Raw genomic sequence first — 15,694 nt, forward strand, 5'->3', positions numbered from 1 at the left:
TTTCAGCCAACTTGTCTGGAATAAAAGACTCYCTCTTTAAAATTCAAGATAGCAACCAACGCTTCAGATGTTTGGTTTTTTTTCCTGAATTATAGTAGGTGAATGGTAACCATGAAGTTCATAGAGTCTGTCTAAGATCAACATACAGAGGAACTGCTGCAATTACTCTTTCTTGAGGAGTTCATTCAGAAGCTGCCTAACTTCCTCTAAACTTTTATTGGACTTTGTAAAGATCATTGTATTAACTAAGAAAGTTGCAATACTCCTTTTTTATTTTTTATTTCTATCTGATTTTCAAGACTAGATAATGGAAATGCCTATTATTCTGTGAACAGTGGAGTAATCACTTAATTCTAACTGTTCAAAAACCTATAAATATCTATCTAGTTAGATTAGATGACATGATACATYGTGTGCCAAATTAAAACTTGATTGATTTACCATGCAGTCTCATTTAATTCTCATTGAAATCAGTGAATTTGCATGGTCTATAAATCTCTGATAACATTGACTGCCTTTGATCATCACTCTTCTTGATAATTACAGTTCAATGCTTATGTAACACTATTGCAAATAACACTGAAACAYGCAGGAATAAGAAAACATTTACATTTACATTTAAACTAAGAGAAGGCTAAAGAAATAAATATTTGCATTTTAAAAAATCATAATGGAAAAGGAATAAGGAACACATACAAGGAAGATTGTAATTGGTTTTGAGAATACAATTTAAAATATTATGAAATTAATTTTGGTGAGATATTACTTAAATGTTTCATTTCTTGCTGGGGTTAATCCAGAAAAAAAAGAAAAAAAAAAGTGTCATGTGTGTACATATATAAATTATGACCTATAAATAAGACAGGTTATTACCTGTCTATGCCCAGAAAAAAAAGTAAAAAAAAAAAATCCCAAACTTTTGTACTCTCGTAACCATCACACATATCATCGCAGTGTCAGATATATTCCCTCTACATGAGCCTTCATGCATATTCAAATATAGAACTTCATTTGAATTCTTAATACCTTGGAAAGCTTTTCTAAGCCAAGTCCCCACTTGCATATCGCTTTGAAAAATCTCTCCCCTTTCAACATATGGTTAAGATCAGAGAAGTATGTTTGCAAAAGTGACATCTTGGCAATCTGCATATTTTTTTTCATTTATGCTTTCATAATGCATTTGCAAGTTTGTAGGTACTAAATTCATGACAAAATAAATTTAATTTGCTTTTTGAAAATATTGGGGAGGAAATTCAAAAGTAGAGTATTTTTTGTTTTAATCTCCTCTCTGCTTGTTGGATAATTAGAACTGTCAGCAGCACAATGTTGTTTGTCTCAGAACTTTACAAAAATGTTGTCTTCCCACTACTCTTGTGAATATCATTTTCCCTGTTTCATACCTGCAAATCAAAAGAACAGGGAGTGGTAACACAATTGTTTCAAGTCAGCTAGGTGCTTAACTGCTGTTCACTTTTGATTGCATGGAAACTGAGCAGTGTTATGTACTCAGTATCTCTGAGAATTGATATCTAAATGGTTTTGCATAGCTCATGCAGAAGATACAGAAATATATAGAGATTCTGAGACACCTGGACAAAAATAATTGTAATCCTTATGTTTCTTCTCTTTCCTTCTTTCTTATCACATGTTATTGTTGGACTCATTGCACAGTGACAAAGACTGGGCACTGTTACTCTTCATGAATTTTTCTTCTGAGTTATTTGTGTTTCTCAACTGACATCAAAACAGTGAGGAAAGTGATAGAAATTCTGGTGGATTGTATGTAGATGATTATAAAATTTTCTTTTATTTCTCACCATACACTTTGAAGTCAGTGGCAGGACTTCTGCCAACTTCAGTTTGAYGAAGAACAGCTTTTGTCACTGTAGAATACGCTTGAAGGTGTATTCCCTTTTCTGATGGCTTCAGAATTTAAAGCGCCAAACATGTTCAAGGGATTTGGTGTCTTCCCAGCTGTGAGGGTTTGCCTTTGATGCTTTACCTGCATGATTGAAGCCAAATGGATAACAGTTAAAAGATATTTTAGATGGAGTGATCTAGGAATCTAGCRCAATAACTCTCATTTACCAAGCTAACATTTGCATTGCTGAGAGTAAAAAATATCCGTTGTRCTTTTGGTTACATTTGAAAGTAGCTACTATCCTTTTTATTTGTAGTAAGTGTTGACTCATGAATCAGAACAAAATGCATCATGTTTTGTTTGGGTCATGTTTTGCTTATGGTAGCAAAAAATCATTTTGGCAAAAATATCTAAACAGATGTGGTTCAGAAATACCAGGCATGTTCATTGACACATTCTCTGTTTTTAAACATAGTCACTCTGTTTATTTATTCTTTTAAGTATTAGCACAGTATAGCAACATTTTAATGAATAGTTTTAGATTTAGAATTCATATTGCTGGGAATTAGATAGGTTTCTCTCTCTGTTTCATTTACAGAAAGTAAATATTATGAGCTCTGTAGTATATTTTTTCCAAGGGCTTTTTATTTTTGATTCTAAATGAAAGCTGTTTCAATGTCTTTACTTTTTATGAGTACTCCTAATCTTCTCCTTTTAACTTATATGAAAACAAAATCTTTTCCACTCACTAGTCTTTTTATGCCAGATAGCATAAACTTCATAAATTAAGCTATGAAAATTTACCTGTGACAACTCTTTGAAATGGATAGCTGATAAGCTGTATTTCAATGAACATGTAGAGGYCCTTCAAAACCATTTAGCTAGTATGCAAAACATTTTTGTATGTTAATATCAGTTCTGTGAAGTAAGATCTAAAAGGATCAAAATAGATATTGATTATCTGAATACTCCTTAAATTATAAAACCAAAATTGATATTTTTCATGTASTATTATAATACTTTCACAGTAAACTTCAGACTTTCACAGACTTAAACCGGTAAATTATTAAAGTTCCTCAACATTGTTATATTTATAATATACAATAAATAATGATAATAATAAATAAATGGTAAAAATATTCATTAATTATCWATATATATATTATCCCAATATATATATTTATCTTACTGTGTCTATACAATAGTCTGGTCATAAAATAATCTAGTAGAATTTTTAAGCAACAAAATCTGGTATCTTAAAATTCTAAATTACCCTAATTAGGAGGCTTATGACAGTCATTAAGAATTTTCTTCCTGACAGATGAGAGTTCTTTGTTGTCCTATGGAATCTTCACAGCTTTTTTTTTCAATGATACAATACTTTTTCCAAAAAGTATTTAAAATTTTTCTTTTCAGAAATGTTGCCTGATTTCAGGCTTTAGTCTAATTTTATTCATGTTATCACTTTAATTAAGCAGAAAAAAAAATCCTATTGGGGTGAGCTTCAAACTTTCTGTAATGAAATACTTAGATAAAATGTGATATTGGTCTATAGAAACGTATTTCCATTTCTAAAAGTAATAACATGATATTCAAATAAAAATGCAAATCAAATACAATTCAAATACTGACATGCAAAAAAAATGACAAGATTCTCAAAAATAATTTTGGGGATATTASGCTATTTTATTTTGGGGGGGTTTGGGGTTATTTTGAGGTTATTGGGGGTATTAGGGTATAGGGTATATATTTGTCTTTTTCATGATACACAAGATCAGTTGGTTTCCCTTACCTTATTGAAAAATGAGATCTATGAATCACTATATGAAAAATAGATCGGGTAATGTTAGTTTTTCTAGATCTTCTCTAATATGAATGCCAAGAACTTACTCAGTACAAGATTGTATGTTATAGAACATGCTGTCATGTAAAAGGTGTTCCCATGGTTGTTTTTGAACAACAAGACCTATTGAAAATTATCTGAATTAAAATGACTATTATGTAAAATTTTTAATTGTGAAAGTTTTTGTCATCTGATATTTAGGAAATTGCCCATGAGAAGCTTTGATTTTTCAGTATAATGTTGCTGTTTCATATATTGTATCAAACTGCCTTTGACAACTGTAAAACTCAATTTGCTTGATGAAAATATTTTTGGTTAAAGCAGAGGAGGAAATCAAGTTTTTTTTCATCTCATTCATTATAAAATGAATCAAACATTGCTAAAATAAAATTTAGATTTAAAAAATACCTGCTGAAACTAGTGTAATAATTTTGAAATAATTGAAACATGAAGCAATTGCTTATGCTCTAACTTTGTGACAGTTTCAATTCTAATATGTTAATAAACCTTAAATAATGTATTTTAAATAAAGTAATGTCTTTTAGATAAAGGAATCAAACTTAATTTTTCAGTAAGAAAATATGCATTGCTAAGCAGTGATTTTAATGGCATTCTACTCTTTTTTTTTTTTAACAGCTGAGGATGCTTGTGGAGGAACTATGAGAGGATCCAGTGGTATCATCTCCAGTCCCAATTTTCCTAACGAATATCATAATAATGCAGATTGCACATGGACAATTGTGGCAGAACCTGGCGATACAATCTCACTCATATTTACAGATTTTCAGATGGAAGAGAAATATGATTATTTGGAAGTAGAAGGTTCAGAACCACCCACAATATGGTAAGTTAATTATTGTAATTTTAATTTGGGAAATTTAAAAAAAAAAAAAAAGTTGATACAAATGTGAAAGAGTAGCTTTTATTGCTTTTACCTTACTCATCATCTTGCCAAATCAAGAATTACTGTAGTGTAAATTCAATTTTTTAATTGCAACTTTAAAATAACTTCCAAATATATTCCACGTATGAAACATCAACATGAAAGCCATTCATGCTTATTCACTTTATTGTCCATGGGTATGTCTAATCATTACTGTGGAAAAAGAAAGAAAGAAAGAGAAAGAGAAAACCCAAATATTTAGAAACTGAATGGCTGATTCATTTGTGCCAGGCTGACTCCCTGAGCATTGTGGAGCCCTCAGGGAGTTTTATATCATGTAGGGGTGACTGGCAGGGTGCACTCTGAGATTAGAGCTGGGTAAAGTTGTGCTGGTCACACTTGCCTACCCAAGCATACACATGGTCTGGTGGTATGGCCAGTGTTACACAGATTGGGAAATTTTCATACTGATCTGAGCAATATGTCACCCACAGCTGAGTAGTCACAGCAATTTTTTTTTTTTTTTTTTTTCATTCCAGTGGTATTATCTTCACAGGAGATCCATGTTTGTTTGTATAACAATATTTCCTAAGCTTTCTTTGGCAATTCTGGTGTTGTTGCTGTGTAGCTGTATTATATAAAACAAGTAGAATCAATAAAATATTTAACAACTTGTCACAGAACGAGTGGTAGGGAGTGTGAGTGACACAATGCACTTCACTCATATGAAAGAAATAATATTAAGGTTTATTGATATGGACAATGTTTTCTCAAGATTCTATGGCAAGATCGCTAATTATTATTTACTGCATGGAGGTTTAAGATAATACACAATTATCATGGACACCCTCCCGTTGGGTCACGAGCTTCAGATTGGACCCCCTTGCTTTCCAATCTCCTGCTGAGAGGAGTCTGGGTACAGATGGATGCAATCCTTGTCCCAGACCTGGTCAACAGTTTATGACTAAGGGATTTTGTGCACAGTTACAAAGTAATATTTACAAGTCCAGAAAGAGAGCGTGCTATATTCACTTACTATGAATCTGTTGTGGAAAGGGATCTCTTAATCCTGAGGAATATCCTTGAGACGTGYCTCTGCTCAAGGGGAGATCCTGATGTGCAGCCCACTGCCATGAAAGGAGAACTCAAGGGGCTCTCAGGCTGTCCCTATATTTATGGGATAAGATGATTGACTTATAGTCGTTCTTTCATTTCAGAGGACTTTTGCCTGGTGTATGCACCATCAGCCTTATCTCCCCATGGGATGCAGCCATCAGGACTTATTGCTGGTTAATGTCTGAGTCCAGGAAGAAATCAGGGAGCCAATTACCAGGGTCACTGGTGCTTAACACCTGAATAGGGCTGCATGTGAAAAGTCCGGTTGAGCTGGGAAAGGAGCATATCCATCACACAACTTCATTCAAAATCAGAACATTGATAAAAATAATATGATACATGCTGTGGTTTTCTGGCCTGGTAATTTTATGGTAACACAGTATCACATCATTCTGAAAAWAAAAATCAGTATGGAATACTTTTGAATATAATAAACAAATATATTTGTTATATTTCTTTAAACACACTACTGATTTCCAGTACAATCTTAAGTTCTTAACTGCTTCGCAAAGCATTATGAGGGCTCTGTGGAATCTATGGGCTAATCCGACAAGCCCAATTAAAGTCAATAGAGTTTTGTTCACCTGCAATCAACACATAAAGAAAAAAATAATTAATTAAATGATTTTTTAAAAAAATAATTAAAATTAATTATAAATTTGTAATAAAATATCATAAATTAGATGGTTACATTATTTTGATAATAACAGTCAGTTTCTACAAATGAAGGTTTTAAGTTATATTCCTTACTACTTTAAGATATAATAGGAATCTACACAGCGCATCTCAGCCACAATGTATAGTATTTCATAATATAAGTTAATTCATACTGCCTCCTATGTAGTTAATTATCAGTATCATAATATTACTGAATTGCCATTTTTCTGATTTTTGAAGACATTAAATCTTTTGATGTAGCTGTCAAATGAATTATTTTCAAACAATAATTTATTATAATTATTAGTGAGGTAACACCGATGACATATAGAAAATATGAATCACTTGAGGAGCTTGTTCTTAGGGCAATTTATGTATTCTGTCATGTGCTTCAGTGATTTAATTTTTCTACAGACTCATATACTTTTTATTAGACTATATCAAAATTACATAATTTATATACAGAAACACTCCAATTTACAAATTTACAAAACCAAAAAACATTACAGTGCTAATTTAATAAATGCTTATGTAGAAAAGCATTTTGATATCATATCCTTTTTTAAAATTGTCATTTATACTCCATTAAGATTCATGTACTGTTGCATTTGATGGTGGGGGAGGGATGGGATAAATTTGGTAAGAGATGAATCTCCTTGCATTCCAGCTGATCCTCAGAGGATAGAGGGGTTGAGGGTGGCTGGACTCATCTCTTAATAGGGACACCAAATACTGTGGTAACTCTGCCAACTCTGCCAACTCTGGCAGTACCAGATTCACAAACAGCCTGTTGACTGTACAAGTTTAAAACTCCTAAAACACATTTATTGATCTTGATAGTAGCAACTGTTGGATTTTTTCGTGTATGTGACTAAAATAATGAGCTAAAATATAGGCACAGTAGATAGCCTGGGGTTGTCTATGGAAAATGACTAGGAAGTCTTCAGGAAAGACTAGACCAAATGTTTTCCTTGGTCTTCCAACTGATCATCAGCCTATTTTGGTCATGTCAAGACTTTTCTTCAAGAAAATCTTTTATTAAAAGATTTTAATAARTAAAGGATAAAAGTTATTAAAATACATAGAAGGTAAAATTAATAAAAATCATATCTTCTTAATACCTGAAAACGAAAAGGTGATAGCAACTTGTAATATCTCATGTTGCTTCTAAAGCTGGAAGCCCCAAGAGACACCTCTAGTTGGGCTATAGCATGTTGCACAAATCCTATCTGTGGTGAGGTTAAGCTGATATTGTGGTCTTTAAACTTAGAATTTTCTTAGAAGTACTGTACTGTAGAAGGAAACTGTGTTGCTCCACTTCAAGATAAAGACAAGGATATGGCATCATTGCTTGTACCACCAGCAGATGGATGCCATCTCCAGGCTCTCGTATTACTGGAAAAGTTTATCTTATATGAAGGAATATAATATGATACATGCTGTGCAGCACAGCACACTCCTTAAAGTCAAGTGGTATGTGCGGTGCTGTATGCCTCAGTGCTTTCCTTCATCTGCTTAGGTCAGCATGCTTGTGGTCCTCTGGTTAGGACCCATATGACCTCCTTTTAAAGCAACAGGACTGAACTCGTTTCTGTCTTATTCATGTTGTATTTTGGGGAATTTCAGACTGATTTCTATCTTGTTTTCATAAAATATAAAGGAAATTGAGAGTTTTCCAGATTAAATCAGATTATTCTTTAGATCATTACTCTGTATTTGGCTCTAGCCAAGTTATCATTATTTCCTCTAGAAATCTAGGTGCACTCAATGCAAAATAATACACAAGATTAGATTTACATTGCTAGTCATAGACAATTAATCTATCTTAAAACACTGTAAAGAGTTCACTATGTGAAATTACATATCAGATCATATGTTCATATGTTAATTGCCTTAACATATGAATGTGAATATGTGGTTAAATATATGAATAACTTGCAACAGTAATACTATATTTTTTATATTTTTTTAACATTCTATTTAATAAAAAAAAAAAAAAGTCCTTTTGCATTCATTTAAAATAGAGTTCTGCAGAGAAATTCATTTAAAATAGAGTTCTGCAGAGAAGAACTTTCTGAGTTCATGGCCTGGTGTCCAGAGATCTTTCTCTGGAATGATTGATTGTAGCACAACGTAACAGGTAACACCTATAAGAACAAGAAATAGAGTCTCCTGTTCTCTGTTTCTCAGCAGGACTTTTTTCTAAAATAGATATGGTAAAATGTTTAACATTTTCTGTATCTTTGCTGTCATCAGTAATTTAATGTATTTTGTTCATCTTTATCCTGCGTTACTAGTGTGATAAAGGATAAAATGATAAACATTCAATGCTGCACAAAATTCTAAAAAATATAAGTGAAGACTATATAAAATAGTAGTAATTCAAAGCAAAGTGAAGGGGAGCAAAAGAAGATGAGCAGGTGGAAGGTGTATATTATGATGGAGAAGGGCTTTGTTTTGGGGGATATAAAGCTCATTCCATTTAGATATCTTTGTATTCTGTTTTAAGTTTACAGATTCTGTTTTTAGTTTACAGTTCAGTTATGATAAAAATCAAAATTCAGGAAGCATTTAAAAATGAAGCATCCTGTTGTTGATTACTCTGTTTCAGAYACATTCATTAACAAAATAGCTTCTCCATATTATCTTTGTAACAAAGCTGCTGCTCGCTTTAGACAACCATCCAATGTCTGAAAAGGTTAGATTTATTTTCAACCAACATACCTGATCTGCTGCAGAGGAAAAACTCTGGCTGACATAAATGTGTCAACACAGAGAAAAACAATGACCCCAAAGCTGTATAAATAACAAGAAAATAATAATGTGCTGGAAAATAAATGAAAACAGAATAAAAGTCAAGAAGCAGAAATATTTGTAAGTGCAGATGACAACAAGAGTTTAACTCAGTTCCAGAAATTATTTCCTTGAAAAAATCACTTTGAATTAGAAAGTAGCAAATATAATTGCTTTTTAATGATATCATAGTTTTTATTATTGTTTGCTCAATACATACGACAGAAAGTTTTAAAGTATACTCATAAGACTCGGGAAACGAATCAGGAAAATAATGATTCTGAGTAATATGATGCTAATAAAGATGCTAAATACCCAGGCAATACATAGATTATAACCTGATACAGTTGGATTTAAATTTAAGGAACAGGAGCAAAGCCCAAGAAGAACATCAGAAATAGTTGGGAAAAAAAAAAAAAAAGATTTAATTATCATGGCAAATAAAGTATATTTATAAAATCCTGCTGAATAGTGTTTATCAGAGCTTTTGTTTGCTAACTGTGAGTTTAAAATAATAGCAGTTATTATTATAAAGCCTAACTATTTGCATAGTTGCTATGTTTTGTGTCTGGAGTATGGTACAAGGAAGCAGATGATTATAACTGGATGATTATAATCTTGGAGCAGATTCTCTAGATAGATCTGTGAAGAAAATAGTGGAGGAAAGATGAAAGACTGAGAAAAAGGAAACAGGTCTGTAGGCAAAATTAAGCTTTTTTTGACTTTACTACAAAAATAGACATAACTACAAAAACAACAAAGGTTTGGTACATGTAAGTTATCCTTCTTCTCTAAAACAGACAGCAGATATGGATACCGTCTTTGGACAAGCTGGTATTTAACTAAACAAGGTTAAYAAAAGTTAAGGAATAGGAAGAATGCAACTATTTTCTGCTTTGACTTTCTGATAATGTGTTGTGTATTATAGATTTCATTCTGCTTTTGTGAAGGACAGAGAACAGAAGTGCTTTTACTTGCATCCTTGACCAAAAATAATAATAAAAAAAAAAAAAGCAAAAGACTTCTCCATAGTAACTACTCTGTCCTTTAGTGTTTGTCTCTGTGCCTTTTCTTTTTTTTATTTTTGCAAGGCACTTTAGCATTTCACTTACACCACTTTTCAGAGACCATGAAGAGCAGTTCAAGAAACAGAGTACATTCTGTAATGCGTGGGGTCAGTTTTGATGGCAGTTCTGGGAGTGTTAGGAGGGAAGTTTGTTGCACTTATTGCAGAGGTGGGTGATTGACAGGTTTTTCTTCTCTTGTTCTTTCATTATGTGGTTCCATTTGGTGACCACTGTTTGAAAGGGATATTGCAACTGACTATCCACACTGTAGTCATAAATCACWTAATGAAACATGAAGTAGATTTGAATCAGATAAGGGAAAAATACCCAGTAACATGTTTAATTCTAGAGGCAGAGGTGATGCTATGTTATTTTGTTTTATTTGCTTTTCGAAAAAATAGAAAGTTCTTCCACAGTACCATGTTCTAGTAACTTTTTTTTTTTCTGTAGTCATTTCTCAAACAAAATAGACAAATGTAACTATGAGAAAAAATATCTTCATTCCTCCATATAACAGTAAAGGCCTTGAGGTCTACATTTTCCTTTAAAGACATATTTAGTTACTTTGTGACATTTACAATAAATAGCCTCAATCTTTGGTAAAGAGAGAATATCTGACTTACACTATCATATGCATGAAATGCAAATCAACCAAAGGTGTTAATTATGTTTAATCTGAAGTTCAATATGTTATATGTAGGATTGTATGCCAGGTTGTAGGGGAAAGGAAGACAGAATACTAGAATTTAATAGGGCAATTCAGGGTGGAGTGATTTCAAACCTCTTGCTGAAAACAGATTCAGCTATGGGATTAGAGCATGTTGTTCAGGATTTTATCCAGACAGGTTTTGAAAACCTCCATAGCTGGAAATTGCACGACGACTGTGCAACCTGTTCTCATAAGGAACAAGTTTTCCCTTGCATCAGAAATTTTTGGAACTAGTCTGAATCAACACACACGAATTAGTTTTAACCAAACAAGTAGTTTTGGTCCAGGTGATGGTTCTTCAAGGATGGGCAGACCCATCCATGACAGGCATGGAGTCAAATCCCTAAAGGTTCCTTCCAACCTTAATTATTCTGTGATTATGTGATTCTGTGAAATGTAGTCAAATATGGAATTACCTTGGTTCATCGTGGTACAAATTTAGGTAAATTTGTGAACGATTTAGGTGGGTGTTTTATTTTAGGGTGTTGGCTCAGGTATTTATATAGTAGCAAAAGAACTACAAACTGAATGATGGCATCCATACAGCTATTCATAAATCTTAGTTTTATATGGAGAGATTTCACCTAATGATTCACTTTGTATTGCTCTACTGTATCCTTTGGTTATTGTATTCCTATTATGGTATACAATATTTTGTTGCAATTAAGCTACACTCTGATAGGATGGTAACATTTTTATTCCTGTTGCAAAAATATAAGATATGCTTGCAATTTCTTGAAGTGAGTAGCACTTCTGAAGCAACATTTACTTTTCCTGTGTTTATGAGTATTATGAAATGAAGCTTAAAAAGATGTGTAAGAAGATCTACTGTACAGCTGTATGATTACATAAATTTCCCAGAGTCTTACCAATGTTTTGAAACAAATCAAAAAATAATTCTCAAGGATCTGTACAAGTTAGGAGAATGCTCAGAACTTTTCACTTTTCCTTTTGTTTAGTTTTACTGAGCTAGGTAATTGCACTTCCAGCACCCCCTTAATGCTCCTTAATTGGCCCAGGTCCTTCCATTGTTGTTTATTTTATGGAAAATTACATAAATATTAGTCTAAACCTAGGACATTTGAATAATGAATTCTTAGAAAGGATGACCATTAAAAAAAAAAAAAAAAAAAAAGTTCTTCTGACTCAGCAGTGTCTAGAACCAAATGAAAACAGCAGATTGCTTGACAACACTTCTGCTGTGCTTACTCCAGCAAAATCATTCACTTGTCCTGATGTGGCCATTTAAGGTTGTCTCAAGATGACGATTGCTGGAGTGGTGAGAAAGACAGATTGCTCTTGTCTTGACTGAAACATCAGTGCTTGAACTGGCAAATCTCACTAGTAGGACTGAAACAGCCATAATTTATGCTTTAAGAGTTATATAGTCCTGGGGTGGGTATTACACATTAGACTTAACATAACGCTTAATACTCAAGAAAAGACTAAGTAATTCACAAGTTTGTTTCATTTTGTCATTCCAGTGTAATAATAACTTCACACTTCCCTTCCCTTGTGTTCCCAGTTTCCCCAACGTTCCCTATTGGTCTAATGCAGAAATGCAAACTACAGACCCTGGGAGAAAAGTGATTCCTCAAATCCCAAATCATTTTTTTTTTTCCCAAGATTCCAAACTGGAATACAAAATTAATCAAAATACGGCAATCATTAATGTGGCTTGTACATTGAACATGCAGATTCATAATTTCAGCTTTTGTCTCAGGCCACAATATCCCAATGTATAATGGTTCAAATACATGAAAGAAAAACTGTGCTACCATGAGCAAACAAAATACAGCATTGTATGCATGGAGTCTACACCATTATTCAGAGCCTTACTCAGAGATTTAAATTCTGCTTTCTTTTTCTGTGAATGTCCATTTATTTTTCCTGTTTAAATAATCTTAGGAACTTAGGCAATTGCACTGCTAAGTTCAATCAATATCTGAAAGAATACTAATGCATAAGCTTATACAGTGGCCTAAAAGCCTGCTATAAAATTCTTTTATATTAAGGATTAAGGCAATATCAAAATAGTGTCACAACTATTTTTAATAATTGCATACTATTCAATGTCTGGATATCTGTGGGTGCAGTCTGCAGTGTCCTGATCATGACATTGATTGTCACTGAGAAAATAAGCCATTGATTGGTACATGTTTTCTGTGCATTCATTTCCCTAGGTACAGGAGGTTACACAAGTGGGGAAAAACAAAACAAAACAAAACAAAAGAAAASAAAACAAAACAAAACAAAACAATCAAAATGCAGCAAACCAGAGCTAGGAAAAAGAGCTAGGAAAAATAAATTATTCTTAAAAAAAAAGAAGTTGAAGTTAAAGCTATTCACATAATTATGCCAATTTCTATCAATTGTCTTCCTGGAAGTGGGAGGCTTCTCTGGCTCAAGGCTAGCAATTATTTATCTAAAGGAAATACCTTAATTTTCATTGCTTTTAAATAATAGTGGCAAATTTATTTGAATATAATTTTTAAAAATATAAGCAACATTTGAGAATTAAACAGTTCAGCTCATTGCTATTACTCCTTTTTTTTATTTAACTAATGAAAAAAATCATTGTTCACACAGTTTTACATATGATTTGTTTACTTGAAGTATGTCGACATATTCTTTCCATTTAGTATGGAGTCCCTGGATTTTCACAAACCTTTTGATGTGGTATCTTACAAAGCTTTTTAAAGAAATCAGTTTGGGGTGGTAGATAGAAAGATCCTCTTACAGATTGACAATGGATTATAGGATACAAAATGAAAGACAGAAGTACATTCTCATTTTTCATAATGGCACACAGACCAGTCCTGTACTAGGACTGGTAGATCTTTAGTGTCTTTTATTAAGTGATCTAGAAAAAAAAAAAAAAAAAAAAAAAAAAGGAAGAATAAGGTAAAGATCTTTGTAGAAGATACAGTATTATTTGGGATAGGTATATGTTGATGCCGAATTGTTAAATGGATACTGAAACGTCATTATTTCATTGTACCACTCCATTGCAGTGGATTGGTACGTAGATTTCAATATTCATAAAAACACATGTATATTGTGACTGGTGGAAGTYGGGTAAAAAGTCACAGAAGGCTGAGCCCAAGGTGGAAGCATTACATGCAGGGATCAGGCCACCAAACAGGATCTCAGATGCTGATCTGTCAGAGCAAGTGTCTTCCTCTGTGTCTGTGGTAACAATCCCAACTGCTCTGAAGGGTYTGTGATTTTGCGTGCATATTTATAATAGAATAGAAACCCAGTAGCTATAATCATGCCACTCATCAAATGTTAGATGATATATGGTGGTGTTCTTGTGGACACCTCATGCAATTTCCCCATGGCAATCACCTGCCTCATATCAAAAAGCACAGAGTGAAATTACAGATGATATAGGAAAAGGATGAAAATAGATACAGAACAGAATCAATATGAAGAGAAATAGAATAGTCCAAGACCTTTAGGTCTTGAAAAGAAATGAGTGAGAAAGGACATGACATATTAATCTTTCTATGAATATTATATGCCAGGTGAATAAGGAACATTTATTCACCATTTGTAATAATAAAATAAATAGGGACACTCAATGAAATTTATCAGGCAGCAGATGCATAATTAAGTTGCAGAAATCATTGCTATGGGGTGTTATGGATAGTAAAATTATAACTAGGTTGAAAAATGGGTCAGAAATTCATATGAGGTAAAGTATCAAAGGCTGTTAAACATAAAGATCTCCTAGGGGCTTCATTCAAGAAGTCCACAGTTCATAAAATTGCTGGAAGATGTAATGATATATATATAAAGGGATCAGTCTCCTTCTGTATCTTCCCAGGTTCATATGCTCTTCATGTTACTGTTCATTGTGAGAAATTAGATATTAATTCTAGTGAATTTTCAACTTACATCAGTACATAATTCCTTCCATATGACCAGGGCAGGATATGCCCAATTTAAAGTTATAACAGAACTTATTCTGCATTGCTATCATTTTTTGCAATAGTTTATCATTTTTGTTTGTGCTGGAGTTTTCAATGTTATTTTCTGTACATTGAGGAAAAAAGGACTTATAATTCCAGTGATGTTGGTAAAATATTTTTGCATGATGTATATAAAACAGAGAAATGATCATAGCTAAGACCTAGCAGGAGTAAGAGATAAAAGTTTGCCTTGGACTTTTAGATAACATTTTGAGTGCTGAAGCTCAGAAATATCCTAATTTTACCAACAAAGTTTTTTGTAAGAAGAGCCAAAGCTAAGTCATTACTTGAGGTTTCAGATAATACCAAATCTGTTCAATCACTTGCMATTAGGTAATGCTTAATCATAATCATTATTAAAATATGTACTATACTTCTAATATACCTTTGCATRGTTTCATTTTCTAGTCATTTGAAGTGTTTTTTGGCCTTTTTCTTCTTTCTGTTAAAGAACTCAGAATTAAGATACTCATATGACTTCATAAGACAAATCTCGGTCTTCTTTCTTAGCAAGTATACTTTTTGGATCTCTCTCTGTGGACCCTTACCACCTGATCAACCTTCTCTGTACGTGGACCTTTTGTACTGTGCTGGTATATTTGTATCAGCAGAGAAGCTACTTACCCCATAGAACATTTTATTATCCTTGAAATGCATAACACATATTTCATGTGGATATATTGCAGTGCTTCATGACTTTTCTTCCTCCATTATTTTTTATGTCAAAGGATAAACTTTTACCATCATTCCTCTTGCTAAGCAAGAGCATATTGTCCTATGTCCTATAT

The 15,694-nt window shown here is 32.8% G+C and overlaps 1 protein-coding gene across 1 annotated transcript in view; it reads left to right on the forward strand.

Moving 5' to 3' along the window:
* Nucleotides 1-15,694, forward strand: part of LOC112945752 (CUB and sushi domain-containing protein 3-like) — an 84,507-nt gene that overhangs the window by 36,364 nt on the left and 32,449 nt on the right. Inside the window, exon 4 of the mRNA XM_026037416.1 lies at nt 4,341-4,548. Within this exon, the coding sequence (XP_025893201.1) occupies nt 4,341-4,548 (208 nt within the window). The remainder of the gene's footprint in view (nt 1-4,340; nt 4,549-15,694) is intronic.

The sequence above is a fragment of the Nothoprocta perdicaria genome, unplaced genomic scaffold (assembly GCF_003342845.1).
Source record: "Nothoprocta perdicaria isolate Ctin4 unplaced genomic scaffold, notPer1 scaffold_199, whole genome shotgun sequence".
Classification (NCBI taxonomy): domain Eukaryota; kingdom Metazoa; phylum Chordata; class Aves; order Tinamiformes; family Tinamidae; genus Nothoprocta; species Nothoprocta perdicaria.